At 47.4% G+C, this 15206-nt stretch overlaps 1 protein-coding gene across 4 annotated transcripts in view; it reads right to left on the bottom strand.

Annotated features, from left to right (window-relative positions):
* The window catches only part of C1H12orf75 (chromosome 1 C12orf75 homolog), a 68487-nt gene extending 56873 nt beyond the window's left edge, over positions 1–11614 (bottom strand). For 2 of the 4 annotated variants that reach the window (XM_040408120.1, XM_040408138.1), the window contains exon 1: positions 11486–11614. In XM_040408120.1, the coding sequence (XP_040264054.1) occupies positions 11486–11516 (31 nt within the window). In that variant the 5' untranslated portion in view covers positions 11517–11614. The other 2 variants (XM_040408115.1, XM_040408129.1) reach the window with 1 other exon arrangement.
* Between the last annotated feature and the right edge of the window lie 3592 nt (positions 11615–15206).

The following is a 15206-nucleotide window of genomic DNA, read 5'->3' as shown; positions in this document are numbered from 1 at the left end:
TGTCCTGAGGAAGAAAGGTTTTTAACAAGGTTGAGTCCAGTTCTACACCTAGAAATCTTATTCTTCTGGATGGAATAAGAGTGGCTTTCTTTATGTTTATGATCCAACCAAGACTTCTTAGAATTTCTGAAAATCTTTAAGTTGCAGATAGATTTTCTACTTCTGTTCTGCCCAGAATTAGGAAATTGTCGAGGTATGGGATAATTGTTATACCCTCCCGGCGAAGATAGGCCATCATCTCTACCATGATTTTTGTAAAAATTCTGGGTGCCGAGGAGATGCCGAAAGGAAGGGCGACATATTGAAAGTGGTGGATCAAACCGTCCATCCCTTTTAGTGCAAACCGTAAGTACTTCTGAGAGAGATGATGAATAGGGATATGGTAATATGCGTCTTTGAGGTCGATCGACGACAAACTCCCCTTTCTGGATCAGAGGAATTGTGGATGGGATGGTTTCCTGAACTTCCTGTATAGAATGGATATGTTTAAAGGCTTTAAGTTTATTATGGTTCGAAGGGACTGGTCTGGTTTCTTTACTAGAAAGAGGTTGGAATAGAATCCTCTCTCTTCTAGTACTGGGACCTTTTGAATTACGCCTAGATCTAGAAGGTTTTGGACGCCCTGCCATATTTTTGGAAGTTCTGTTCTGGGCAGAGATACAGAATCTTCTTGGGGGGACTGATGTGAATTCTATCTTGTAGCCCTGGGAGATTACGTTTAGAACCCAGGGATTTGAGGTGATTTGTTCTCATGAAGATAAAAAAAAACTATCAGTCTGCTCCCTACTCTGGCGTCATTGTTGCTTATTCTGTCTGTTTTGGGGATTGAGGATGAAGCCTCTCTCTCTTCCCCCTTTAGGGTAGCTCCATCTGCCGGTTTTTCCTTTACCCCTGTAAGATCTTAGCTGGTGTTGAAACTGACGAAAGGGCTTCTTTTTAGTTTCCCTGTCTTCCGGAAACCCTTTCTTTTTATCTAGAGTAGAATTTTATCTAGAGTAGGACCGAAAACAAATTCCCCTGAAAATGGGATAGAGCAGAGTTTGGCTTTGGATGCTTTGTCCCCTGTCCAGGCTTTCATCCATAGTGCCCACCGGGCTGCATTAGAGAGAGCAGCGTCTTTGGCTGAAAAACGGATGGATTCCGCAGAAGCATCTGCTAAGAATGCTGTGGCGGATCGAAGGAATGGGATAGAATACCTGATCTCTTCTCTGGAAGTTTTGTTTTTTAGGTGTTCGTCGAGTTCACCTAGCCATATATACATAGCCCTGGCTACGGATGTTGCTGCAATATTTGTCTTAACTCCGAACATTGCTGACTCCCAGGATCTTTTCAGGAGCCCGTCCGCTTTTCTATCCATTGGATCACCCAACTGAGAGGAGTCCTCGAAAGGTAGAACGGTTTTCTTTACCACCTTGGCTACCTGTATGTCAACCTTAGGGGTCTCATTATATAATTTACATTCCGCTGGGTCAAAGCAGAGTCTATTCCTAAACTCTTTGGGGACCCCTAGCCTCTTCTCTGGATCCGACCACTCCTCCATGATCATTTCCCGTATGTTTTAGTTAATGGGAAAGACAATGGAAGTTTCTGATCTAAGACCCCCAAACATTTAGTCTTGGACAGTACGGGGCTTAGGGGTGTCCTCAATTCCCATTGTGGACCTGACAGCTCTTAGTAATTCCTCCATTTCATCTGAGGAGAAAAAATATTTTTTTATCTTCCTCCATAATTTCCCCTTCTGACATAGGATCCTCATTAGGTATTTGTCTAGATGTGACGGAGGCTTCTTCTACATCCTCGGGATCAGAGGAAGAGATAACGGATAGTTTGCGTTTCTTGGGAGGGTTGGGTTTACTGACGGGAGATGACATAGTGGCCAAAGAGGATTTGATCTCATCCACAATGAAGGTTTTCATTTCTGAAAGAATATCTGGTTGCTCTTCTTTCCAGATTTCTGCCGTGCAGGATCTGCACAGCCCTTTCCTGTAATTTTCGGGGGAGCCTTTTGGAGCACGCACTGCATTTTAAGAGTTTTACTTTAGTTTTAGACTCTTTGCTGCCCTGGAAGTGAGGAAGCAACCAGATATACCGCAATTAGCACCCAAATTTTAAAAATGAAAAATTTGAAATACAACCCCCCCGGAGGGGACTCACGGTACTGATGGCCGAAGGATCAGAGCCTTCCTGGCGGGGAGTAGGTGCTTCAGACATCGCGGTGCTTGCAGGCGAGGGCTGACTGAAACCGCGATTCTTTTGAATCTTACCCCGGCGTCTGACATCATCCAGCTGCGCCCCGGGCTGTCGGCGTGTGCTTGCGCTGCACAAGTCCTCTTGAAAGGTATGTGCGCCGCACGGCCCGCCTCCTAATGCGCCGCACCTACTCCCCCAGCCGGTCACATGCGGCAGTAAAGGAGGACGCCAAGCGCAGCGAGCGAGACACCTCGTGAAGCCGGCACCCCTTCCCAGAAGAAGGAAGGAGGTCCGAAGGTAAGGAAGGACCGCAGGCCTCAGCATAAGCCGAGACGAGGGTCCTTGTTGCTCCATGCTGTCCAGCCTTAGCCCATGCCGCGGGAGGACAGCAGGAGATTCCTGTAAAAGAATAAGGTTACTACCCCCCTGGTAGGAGGGCACTCTTCATATGTTGGCCCCTGTAGGGGCAGGAAAGCACTGAGGAGGTGGAGGGGTGGGGGGAATTTAAACTCTCTATGTGTTCCTGCCCCTACAGAGGTCAAGGGTCAATCTCATTGTGGGCCGTCATGGTGGATGAAATGGAAAAATGTTTTTATTTTTTAGACATCATTTAAAGGGGTTCTGCAGTTTGTTTAAACTGATGATCTATCTTCTGCATCTGATCGGCGGGGGTCTGACACCTGGGATCCCCGCCGATCAGATGTTTGAGAAGGCAGCGGCGATCCAGGAGCGCCGTGGCCTTCTCACTGTTTACCGCCGGCCCAGTGACGTCACGACTAGCATCAATGGCCTGGGCGTGGCTAAGCTCCATTCAAGTGAACAGAGCTTAGCCCCGCCCAGGCCAGTTGATACTAGTCGTGACGTCAGTGGGCCGGCGGTAAACAGTGAGAAGGCCACGGCGCTCCTGGATCACCGCTGCCTTCTCAAACAGCTGATCGGCGGGGGTCCTGGGTGTCGGACCCTCGCCGGTCAGAGGATAGATAATCAGTTTAAACAAACTGCAGAACCCCTTTAACAAAACGTAGACACTGTTTAAAAATAATATTGGTTTCCAAGTTAAAAAATTTAGGGGCCAAATAATTTTTGTGTTTATTAAAATAAATATCAACATTGACTGACCTAAAACCATTTGGCGCTCTGAATACCAATTAGGCTTTGTTCACATCACCGTTCAGCCTTTCCGTTCTCCTGTTCCGTTTAGGAGTAGGAGAATGGAAAGGACGGATTCGGCATATAACTGAGCCGAACAGAGCCCAAGGACCCCATAGACTATAATGGGGTCCGTTTTGTTTCCGCTCAGAGGAAGATTTTTGAAACGGAGACAAAAGTCCTGCATGCACTACTTTTGTCTCCGGTCCAAAATCATCTTCTGAGCGGAAACCTAACGGACCCCATTATAGTCTATGGGGTCCGTAGGATCCGTTCGGCTCAGTTATGTGCAGAATCCATCCTTTCCGTTCTTCTGCTCCTAAATGGAGCAGGAGAACGGAAAGGCTAAACAGTGATGTGAACGAAGCCTTAATAAGATGAGGTTTTCACTTGCTGCATTGAGACTTCAGGTCGACCCATAATACAGAATCATATAGCACATCATATTGTGCCCCACATGGTTGCCAGTTTTGAATCACGGACGGATCCCTTTAAAAAAGTGAAGTTAGCAGACAAGAATAAAAATATTTCTCTGCACACCGCTACATCTTTTGCCACTATGCATGCCCCCTGGAAGGCTTTACACCATATTCTGAGTACGGGACACAGGCATGAACGAGGACAGGACTAAAGCTAAGAAAAAAATCTATTACAAATGCACACTGGACTATTGTAAAACGGAAGCTGTACAGCCTCGAGCAGGACACAATTAACCCCTCAATCTGCAGAGTAATGCATCGTGAATTCAAATAGGGCTGACCAGCAGGAAAAGCAATTTCTCTCCAGTGTTGAAGGAAGCGGACACCAATGTCTCAGCCTGCACGCTAGTAAGACTTGTGTGCGATACAATTTATTCCACTCCATAATTACTCCAGAGAGAAAAAAACATCCAGATGAAGTTTTATTCCCTCCACCAGACTGGGTTTTACAAAACTTCAAAAAGAGAACCTGTTAGGCTCCTTTCACATCCCCGTTTCTCCTTTCCGTTCTCCGGCTCCGTTGAGGAGCAGGAGAACGGAAAGGACGGATTCTGCAGATAACTGAGACCTAACTGAGCGTAACAGAGCCTAAAGACCCCATAGACTATAATGGGGTCCGTTCGGTGTCCTGCTCAAAAATCATGTTCTGAGCGGACATCGAACGGACCCCATTATAGTCTATGGGGTCTTTAGGCTCCGTTACGCTCAGTTAGATCTCAGTTATCTGCAGAATCCGTCCTTTCCGTTCTCCTGATCCTCAACGGAGCCGGAGAACGGAAAGGAGAAACGGGGATGTGAAAGGAGCCTTAGGTAGAACGACTTGTAGGATTAGCTCTGCTGAATGTAACCTTTCACTTAGAGATCTGTTACTTCATTCTGGAGAAAAAGTACTTTTAATCCACATGCAAATCAGAAGATAAAAAGATAGGGGATAACTATTAGATCTGTGGGAGTCCTACCGCTGGGACCCCCACTGATCACAAGAACAGGTACACTGTAGCCCTTGGGTACCCCCTGCTATTTCTAGAACTCCCACAGAGATTGAGCGACAGTTTGCATGTCATTAATTTCTGGGTGCTTCAAGGTGTACAGGGTACCCGTTCTCGTGATCGGTGGTGGTCATCAGTGGTAGGTCTCCCACTGATCTAGTAGTTATGCCTTATCTTGTGAATAGGAGATAACAACTGGAATACCCCCCTACCAAGGGTGGGCCCAAGTCACTTTTCTATCCATGCTACTCCTACTTCCTCTCCTTCTTGACAGGGCCAGACAAGAAGACTATGAAGCAGTCTGTCCCTGCCAAGCAGTGGAAAGGGCTGCACAGAGTCACTAGGGCCCTCCCTCACTACATTTAAAGGGAACCTGTCCCCGGGATTTTGGGTATAGAGGTGAGGACATGGGTTGCTAGATGGCCGCTAGCACATCCGCAATATCCAGTCCCCATAGCTCTGTGTGCTTTTATTGTGTAAAAAAAAACAAAAAACGATTTGATACATATGCAAATTAACATAAAAGAGTCATATCTTACTTGTGTGACCAGAGAAGAGTCATATTTTCAAGCTCTAATTCATCTCAGGTTAATTTGCATATGTATCAAATCAGGTTTTTTACACAATAAAAGCACACAGAGCTATGGGGACTGGGTATTGCGGATGTGCTAGCGGCCATCTACAAACCCATGTCCTCAGCTTTATACACAAAATCCCGGTGACAGGTTCCCTTTAAGGGGGTTCTCCGCTTTTGCCATATTGATGATCTACCTTCAGGTTTTATTATCGAGACCCAGACTTCTACCCATTTTCATAAGCATTAACAATATTTAATTTTAATAATTCATCCAAGGCCTCCTGCACACGACCATTTCCCCCCCCCCCCCCCCCGTTTACGGGCTGTTTTTTGCGTTCCGTATACGGAACCATTCATTTCAATGGTTCAGCAAAAAAACAAACAAAAACGGAATGTACTCCGTATGCATTCCGTTTTTCTGTTCTATTGAAAGATAGAACATGTCCTATTATTGCCTGCAAATCACGTTCCGTGGCTCCATTCAAGTCAATGGGTCCGCAACAAAAACGGAACACATACGGAATGTACTCCGTATGTCTTCCGTATCCATTCTTGCGGAACCATCTATTAAAAAAGGTTATGCCCAGCCCAATTTTTTCTATGTAATTACTGTAAATGCCATACGGAAAAACGGAATAACGGATCCGTGAAAAACGGACCGCAAAACACTGAAAAAGCCATACGGTCGTGTGCAGGAGCCCTAAGCCTTTTTTAAAACCATCTACTATTCCTGCCATTATCACCTCCTGAGGTAGACTGTTCCATAGATTTACAGTACTAATGTGGATGAAGCCTTAAAGGGGTTGTCCTACGAATTGTTTTTTGCAGTTTTCAAACCAGCACCTGGATCTGAAAACTCTTGTAATTGCATGCAATTAAAAATGTAGCTATTCAATAAAATGTATCTGTGTAGCGCCACCTGCTGTTTGTTATTTTTCCTATTTCTTTGTCCGGCTCACTGAGATCGCCGCACATGCTCCTTTTAATCCTTTAATTGCCTCCTGAGCTGTGATAGGCAGAGCTGAGACACGCCTCCTGAGCTGCAGCAGAAAAGACACACCTCCTGAGCTGTGATAGGCAGAGCTGAGACACGCCCCCTTAGCTGCAGCAGAAAGGACACTCCCTTTGAGCTTTCAGCTTGATATAAATCTAGCAGAGCAATGAATGAGGAGATCTCTGGATCCATGTGAGGTACAGGGCTGGTTCTAGCTTTGTTAGAAAGAGATTGTAGTGTAATATCTGTCATTTTTTTTAATTAGTCATGGGGCAACCCCTTTAACGCCTCTGGAAACTAAACTTTTTCTTCTCCAGTCGGAAGCAGGGCTCCCTTGTATTTTACGGGGATTTTACATGGAACAGTTTTTGTTTGTACGGCCCATTTATATAGGTTAATCATGTCCCCCCCTTAAAGGGGTTATCCCACTTTGCGTTTTTATACTTACCTGCTGCCACCGCGCGTTCACTTCCTGGATTCTGGCTGGGGGCGGGCTTCATCTTGATTGAAATCTTCTCCCGGCCGGGCCGCGCGCTGGACTGAACGCGCACGCTGCCGCGCATGCGCAATGTGACTTATTTCTGGCCAGTATAGTACAGAGCCGGCGTGCGCGTTCGCAGCTCTGTACTATTCTGGCCGGGAAGAAGTCACCGTCGCGCATGCGCGGCAGCGTGCGCGTTCAGGACAGCGAGTGGCCCGGCCGGGAGAAAAGAAGAAGTCTTCTGGGCAAGCGCGACCATCGGGATTTTGCGGAAGAGCGGTGGTCGTAACCAGGGGAGACCGAGTCACAACAATAAGGTAAGTGGGGATGAATTTTCTCCTAATCGGTGGGAATTTGTTAATAAAGTATATTTACAAAAATGATCACTGTCAAATCATTAACAGATTTAACAGTGATCATTATGATGGGATAACCCCTTTAAGCTGGATTTACACAGGCGGATTGTCGGGAAAGAAGCGTTACTTCCCAACAGTTGGCCCCTCGTTCAGTGAAGGACTGATACATTTACATAGCTATAGCGATCCCTTGTCCTCATACGGATTCATGGTTTCTGAGCAGCAGATCGCTGTTTAGACCACACAATCTGCTGCCCAGAAACCATGATCGATGGTGTCTGCACAAGCAATAGGATCACCCGATGAAAGAACGTTTCCCTTGATCATCGGGTGATCGGCGACACATTTACATGGACAGATTGTCGGGACCGACTGTTCGCAGGAACGGTCGTTCACGATAATCTGCCCGATTCTCAGGCTGTGTAAGTGCACCTAAAGACATCTCTTCTCAAGACTAAATGTACCGGTAATTCTTTTAATCGTTCCTCATAAGTATGCATTCATACACTGCAGATTTTGTGGCAGACATTTCTGCAACTGAAAATCAGTTGCATTCATTTGAATGGGGTGGGAAATGTATTTCTGCAAGCCCCATTTAGGTGAATGGAAGCGATTTTCCGTTGTGGAAAACTCTGCAACAAAATCCACAGCGTGTGAGTGCACCCTAGCTAATACCATCCATGCCCCTTATCAGTTAAGGTGCTGTTCTTGGAAAAGGAGGGATGCAAAATGTGAACCTACCCTATATGTAGCATGAGGACCTGCACAGAATTACACAAATTTATGTCTGCGTAGTGTCTGTATTACTTGCATAATCTAACAGACTAAGGCTACTTTCACACTGGCGTTTTGGCTTTCAGTTTGTCAGATCCGTTCAGGGCTCTCACAAGCGGTCCAAAACGGTTCTGCCCTAATGCATTCTGAATGGAAAAGGATCCGCAGAGAATGCATCAGTTTGCCTCTGATCAGTCTCCATTCCGCTCTGGTGGCGGACACCAAAACGCTGAACAAAACGGATCCGTTCTGACACACAATGTAAGTCAATGGGGACACAATCTGGCACCATTGACTTTCAGTGGAGTCCATGAGGGATCCATCTTGGCTATGTTACAGATAATACAACCGGATACGTTCATGACAGATGCATGTGGTTGTATTATTGTAACAGATCCACTTTTGCAGATCCATGACGGATCCACCCAAAACACGAGTGTGAAAGTAGCCTAACAATTTGCAGGAAAATTGCACACTATTATAGTTTTTGACTTCAATACCCCCGATAACAGGTCGCACCAATGGTCGCACCAACAGGTCCTAATGGTTTTTCTTTGCCCAATCCCCTGCAAAATAGCACAATTTTTAAAAAATGCTGGCCATTGACTTTTTATAGAAGGTTTGTAATCGGTCCCATTTAAGGGCTATGGGCACCTTTCCTGATCGTAAAGTGATTTATCAACAAATCAAACTTTAATCTGGCCATAAATCAGCCTAGATCAGGGATGACCAACCTGCGACCCTCCGGCTGTTGCAAAACTACAACTCCCAGAATGCTTGGACAGCCTACAACAGTGCATGGTGGGAGTTGTAGTTTTATAACAGCTGGAGGGCCGCAGGTTGGGCATCACTGGACTAGATAATAGTTCAGGAAAGGAGAGAGGGGAGCTGGAGACAGAGGCGCCAAACAAGCCCCGACGGATTTCACTGTAGATTTCTGCAGCTTGCTATGGTCTGTGATACACAGAAGCTGCAGAAGCCAAATAAAGTAAAATTTGGAAAGAAACTCTGTTACAAATATGACTTGCAGCCAGAAATACATGCATTTAGGGTAACTGTCCTGGTATGAACCCTCAATACTCGGGTGCTGGTTATTGCTGAAGTGAAAAGGACATTTCTCATGTGTCAATCCATCTATTAGCTAGCATTGATCTCCCTACTGTTGTGTGAATTTCAATTAGGAGTACACATAGGGAAGAGAGCTTTTACACCATGCCAAGAGTCCAATCCTAACATGGTCTAAAGGTATACTCACATGTTCAGGATCTGCCCTAGGCAAACCAAAGATGTGAATTTCAAAGCGTCAGCGGCAGGAATCCAATCATTACTGGCTCAAATGTGCCTGAAGATTGTAATGCAACAGGGTTTTCCAGATTTTTAAAAGCCGTCTTGTGGTCATTCAATGAAAGTTATTTCTGCTGCATGTGAATAGGGTAGGACGTACCCCACTAAGGCTACTTTCACACTGGCGTTTTGGCTTTCCATTTCTGAGATCCAAGCGGTCCAAAACGGATCAGTTTTGCCCCAATGCATTCTGAATGGATAAGGATCCGCTCTGAATGCATCAGTTTGCCTCCGATCAGTCTCTATTCCGCTCTTGCAGCGTTTTGCTGTCCACTTGACAAAACTGAGCCAAACGGATCAGTCCTGGCACACAATGTAAGTCAATGGGGACTGATCAGTTTTCTCTGACTTGCCTAACTTGTCAGCGAAAATTTAACCCCCCCCCCATGCCAATTTCTTAACCTAATGCCTTTGCCACAACGAAAGCGCTCATTGCCCATGGCCCTTCCGCTGCCCCCTCTTGCCCCTACCTGGTGCTGCCTGAGGCGATCGCCTCACCTAGCCTCATTGGTGTTGCACCCCTGTAACTTGTAATGGATGAGTAAAGAGTAGATTTATCAAATCCTGAACATGTGAACAAAGCACTATATCCAAATACTGCTTGGAAACTAGTTTCGTAAACTCTGCAATCAGGTTACGTAGTTCTGATACAGACCCAGCTACATTTCTTCAAATCGGGATCAATAAGGCATTAGGGTCCATTCACACGTCCGCAATTTCGTTCCACTCATTTTTGGACCCATTCATTTCTATGGGGCAGCACGATGTGCTGCCCGGATCCGGAATTGCGGATCCTCACTTCCGGGTCCGCAATTCCGATCCCGAAAAAAATAGAACATGTCCCATTCTTGTCCGCAATTGCGGACAAGAATAGGCATTTTCTATTAAGTGCCGGCGATGTGCGGTCCGCAAAATGTCACCGATGTCCATGTTTTGCGGATCCACGGATCCGCAAAACACACACGGACGTGTGAATGGACCCTTAGACAGAATATATGGAAAGGTAGTAGAAAAGCAGACTTGATTCTGGTCCTGTGAGATATAACATTATCTTGCCGTTCAGCATTCTATATAACGCACACACGTATCCAGCACTTACACGGATGTATGATGTAAATGAGCAGTAATCAGCGTGTGAGTACCGTGTCTATCCTCATTTGCCATCTTTAAACACGGCCATAAAAGCACTTTGGCTGCACTTTATGGCACATGCCCTGAAGAGGATCACTTATGTGTTCTCTATGAAGAGGTCTGCTTGACGTAATACAAAAGCCCTAGCGCTGATGCAGATATACATACAGATTTTCTGGTGTCCTTAATACAGGTCCTTACAAGCCTCCTGATGATGGCCAAGTACGCTCTTCTTTATTCTACTTTTGGATGATCTCCACTGGTGACCGATGACATCACAAAAATATGAGAAAACCGCATTCCCTCCAAGGACATGGATAGGATACGACTATAACAGGTCTGACTTCAGCATCCCCATCAATCACTACCACATAATAGCTCTCCGGCAAGAAGAGTGTCGCTCCGGATAACCCTCCATACCGCCATCGTGCCCCATCCTAACCCCTTTCCTGCCCAATCCTACATACTGACTTCCAACTCTATCCAATACAGCACAGAAATAATTATACTAGCTGGTTCAGACTGTCCTATGAATCCTGCAAAGGTATTTTCAAGATTTCATGCAAACTCCAGATACAAAGATACAGAGAACAGATGTGCAGTGAACTGGGAATATACAGCATGCCCATCAGGACAACCCATGGTGACATGGCGGCGATCAGTGGGGTCCCACTGGCAGCTTCAGTTTCGGTGGGGAGATCAGATAAGGGAAGCACCACATGGCATCCATCTACTTAGTAAACACCGCCTGCCACCCATTAACCGCTATATATCCTAACAGGTCAAATAAAATGGTAGTCCAATGAGATCAATAGCATCAAATGGTAAATAAAGTCTTCTACAATAGCCAGCATTATAGCCAAATGTCCCATATGCAAAACCTACCTTGCTTGGTACGTTTGTGCAGAATAACGCCCAGTGTGTACAATGGTGGTTTCCTCTCCACCTGGTATTATATGCTCCATACATAAGAGGGCAGACACTATGGCACAGCAGGCAGCATTACTCCCAATGGTCTTACCTCCCGCAGACGACGAGTTGCTGCAGCCCATGCCGGCGGGTACACGGTCAGGCTGCTGTCACGGGGAGAGCCGGGCGCTGGAGGCTTTTACTACAGGGGCGGGCACTGCCGGAGCGGACGAGCAGCGAGTGACGGGAGAGACAGGGAGCAGGACTCTACTGCAGCCCACGTGACTGGCATAACCCCGCCGTCCAATCACAGCCCGGGACTTCAACCTTACTACATTCTAATTGGCCCAGCCCCAAAGGGCGGGAGTCAAAAAGGGAGCAATTCTGCCTCCATGCTTGAAGTGCTCTGCCTGGAAAGTTGGTAGTGTGGTGACAGAGAGACAGTGCGGCTCGTGCTGCGGGAGGAGAAGTCTTTGGCGGTTACAATACATACCGCATGCCCCTCTCCATCCATAGGTAATTAGGATGCGCTGGCCCCGCCCCCCGCTACTCCTCCTGGGTGTGAGCTGAGTAGAGCGCCAGTGTCCCAGGCTGCACGGGCTCTTCATCCCCACACCGCACTCTCCTTATTACTTTACACCTGCCACCTATACACCTCTATTATGTATTTTTTTTTATTTTTGTCTCCCCCCTCCCCATTTTTCCGGGACCTGGAGGATGCAGCAGATCTTTATTGCAGGGATAAGAGAAGGTCGTGAGAAACAGTGGCTGCTCTCTCCCAGTATTGAAGGGGCATTTTTTTATTTTATTTTTGTAGTCCTGCTTTGTAGAATCTTATTAATGTAGAGCATCCAGACAAACCCACCTCTAGAAGAGAGCTGCTGCATTCCACCCATCTGGGCACAGCATCCTTCCAGGCTCGAGGAAAGCTGCATGTATGTGATCGGAGAGTTCACCGTCCATGGCGAGCCTATTTTAACACTGAAGTTATGTGATTGATAGAGCCTGTATGTAACCGGGTAGTCAAAGGTGGCGTTTACTCACCGATCATGCAGCGTTCACACCACGTTGTCCACAAACGCTGCCCGGGCCCTATTGTAGAGCTGCCTTTTCTTCTCTGCACAAAGATAGGACACGTTCTATAACGTGCGGATAGCACCAGGGCCGGACTGGGATACCGGGAAAATTCCTTGGCAGGTGTAGGCGTGTAGCTGACTGCCGCACTGATCACAGAGAGCAGGTCGGGGCAGCACAGGACCGCACAGTGTGCTGTATGACGTGACGTCACACGTCATCAGCGCTGCTGCGTGAGTGGCACATCTGACGTACCTTTAGTTCAGGCAGGAGCAGCTGCAGAGCACAGATGCCATTCTGTTCAATGCTCACTGGCACTGCCTGCCATCCACGATTCCACGCTGCAGCCCCAGGCCGCCCAGTGCTTGAAGAGCCAGTAGAATCAGCACTCAGCCCACTAGGCACAAGGTTAGCACAGATCCCACTGCCCCAGGTACTTACAGGATGACTATATATCTGAGTATAAATTATATATGGACTTAGTTGGAATAACCTAGGCATCATCTGGATATCTCCCTTCTGTTACAAACTCTCTCATCTCTTGGCATCACTGACCTGGCCCTCTCCTGGATCACATCATACCTCACAGACTGGAGGTTTAGCATCTCCCACTCCCGCACCACCTCCTCGTCTCATTCCCTCTCTGTTGGTGTCCCGCAAGTCTCTGTCCTAGGACCCCTGCTCTTCTCTATCTACACTTTTGGCCTGGGACATCACATAGAGTCCCATGGCTTTCAGTATCACTTTTAAGCTGACGACACACAAATCTACCTCTCTGGTCCAGACATCACCACCTTACTATCAAGAATCCCACAATGTCTATCTTCTATATCATCCTTCTTCGCCTTTCACTTTCTAAAACTTAACATGGATAAAACAGAATTCATCATCTTTCCCCCATCTTGCTCAACCCCCCCCAACAGACCTATCTATCGCGATCAATGGCGGCACACTCTCCCCGGTCAACCAATTCCGCTGCCTTGGAGTGACCTTGGATTCTGCCCTCTCCTTCCGACCACACATCCAAGCCCTTTCCACCACCTGCTGCCTCCAACTCAAAAACATCTCCCGCATCTGCGCTTACCTTAAAGAGGACCTTTCACCTGAAAATGCAAGTTAAACTAGATATAGCCTTACTTGCCGGCCCCCGGTGGTGCTTATTCAGTTGTTCATTTTGCACTCGGTGCCCCCCGCAATATTTCCCGCCTTCTATGCTAATGAGCCATTCGGCTCAACTGGGCGGGCCTGCAAAAGTTCTCCCGGGCGTGTCTTTCTTCTCCCTGGCACGGAGCGCATCCAATCAGCGCGCTCCGCTCTTAGCCAGGGAGAAGAAGCTCCAGTTCTCGCGAGATTCGCGAGAACTGGAGCGATTTCATCCATCCTGAGCCGCCGCCTCCAACACTGCTCCAATGCTCGCTGCGGGAATCCAATATGGCGCCGGCTCAGGATGGATGAAATCGCTCCAGTTCTCGCGAGAACTGGAGCTTCTTCTCCCTGGCTAAGAGCGGAGCGCGCTGATTGGATGCGCTCCGTGCCAGGGAGAAGAAAGACACGCCCGGGAGAACTTTTGCAGGCCCGCCCAGTTGAGCCGAATGGCTCATTAGCATAGAAGGCGGGAAATATTGCGGGGGGGCACAGAGTGCAAAATGAACAACTGAATAAGCACCACCGGGGGCCGGCAAGTAAGGCGTGTCTTTCTTCTCCCTGGCACGGAGCGCATCCAATCAGCGCGCTCCGCTCTTAGCCAGGGAGAAGAAGCTCCAGTTCTCGCGAGAACTGGAGCGATTTCATCCATCCTGAGCTGGCGCCATATTGGATTCCCGTAGCGAGCATTGGAGCAGTGTTGGAGGCGGCGGCTCAGGATGGATGAAATCGCTCCAGTTCTCGCAAATCTCACGAGAACTGGAGCTTCTTCTCCCTGGCTAAGAGCGGAGCGCGCCAGGGAGAAGAAAGATACGCCCGGGAGAACTTCTCAGGCCCGCCCACTTGAGCCGAATGGATCATTAGCATAGAAGGCGGGAAATATTGCGGGCCACAACGGCCCGTGTGCACTCCGCATCACGAATGCGGACCCATTCACTTGAATGGGTCCGCAATCACGGAGATGCAGAACAGAGGCACTGATCGGAACCTCTTGGAAGCACTACGGAGTACTTCCGTGGTGTTTCTGTCCGTGCCTCCGCACCCCAAAAAAATAGAACTTGTTCTATTTTTTTTCGGTGCGGACGGATCACGGACCCTTTTTAAGTGGAATGGGTCTTGATCCGTCCCGGCCGCCGCATGGATGTTGCCCATGCATTGGGGACTGCAAATGCACGGAACGGATGCACAACGTTTGTGTGCAAGAGGCCTAAAAAAGTGGTGCAATTTGTAGCAATTTCAATGCAATCTGATGCAACTAGGGTTTCCAAACTTTTTTCTGACTTGCTGAACAAGGGGGTGGGATGGAAGATACTTCATATGAAAGGGGACAGGACTTAAGGAGTCCTGTACATTCACACAATTTCATTTAATAGATAATGGTGTAAGTTACACATTTCTAAATTACTTTGATTTAAAAATCTGCCTTCATCCACCTGAAAAAAAAAGCTGTGAAGTACTGGCCACTAGGGGTCTCACTTCCACCTAAATTCCAGTCCACTGCCTGTTAGGGCAGATCTGTCCCTGGTAACAGAGACAGAGACATTAGGGAAGCCCAAAAAAGACCTGTTCCTTCATAGTTACGACTGTACAAAGAAGCACAGCCATTATGCAAACTT

The sequence above is a fragment of the Bufo bufo genome, chromosome 1 (assembly GCF_905171765.1).
Source record: "Bufo bufo chromosome 1, aBufBuf1.1, whole genome shotgun sequence".
NCBI lineage: Eukaryota > Metazoa > Chordata > Amphibia > Anura > Bufonidae > Bufo > Bufo bufo.
Note: the sequence above shows the minus strand (reverse complement) of the source record. Positions and strands in the feature narration are given on the sequence as shown.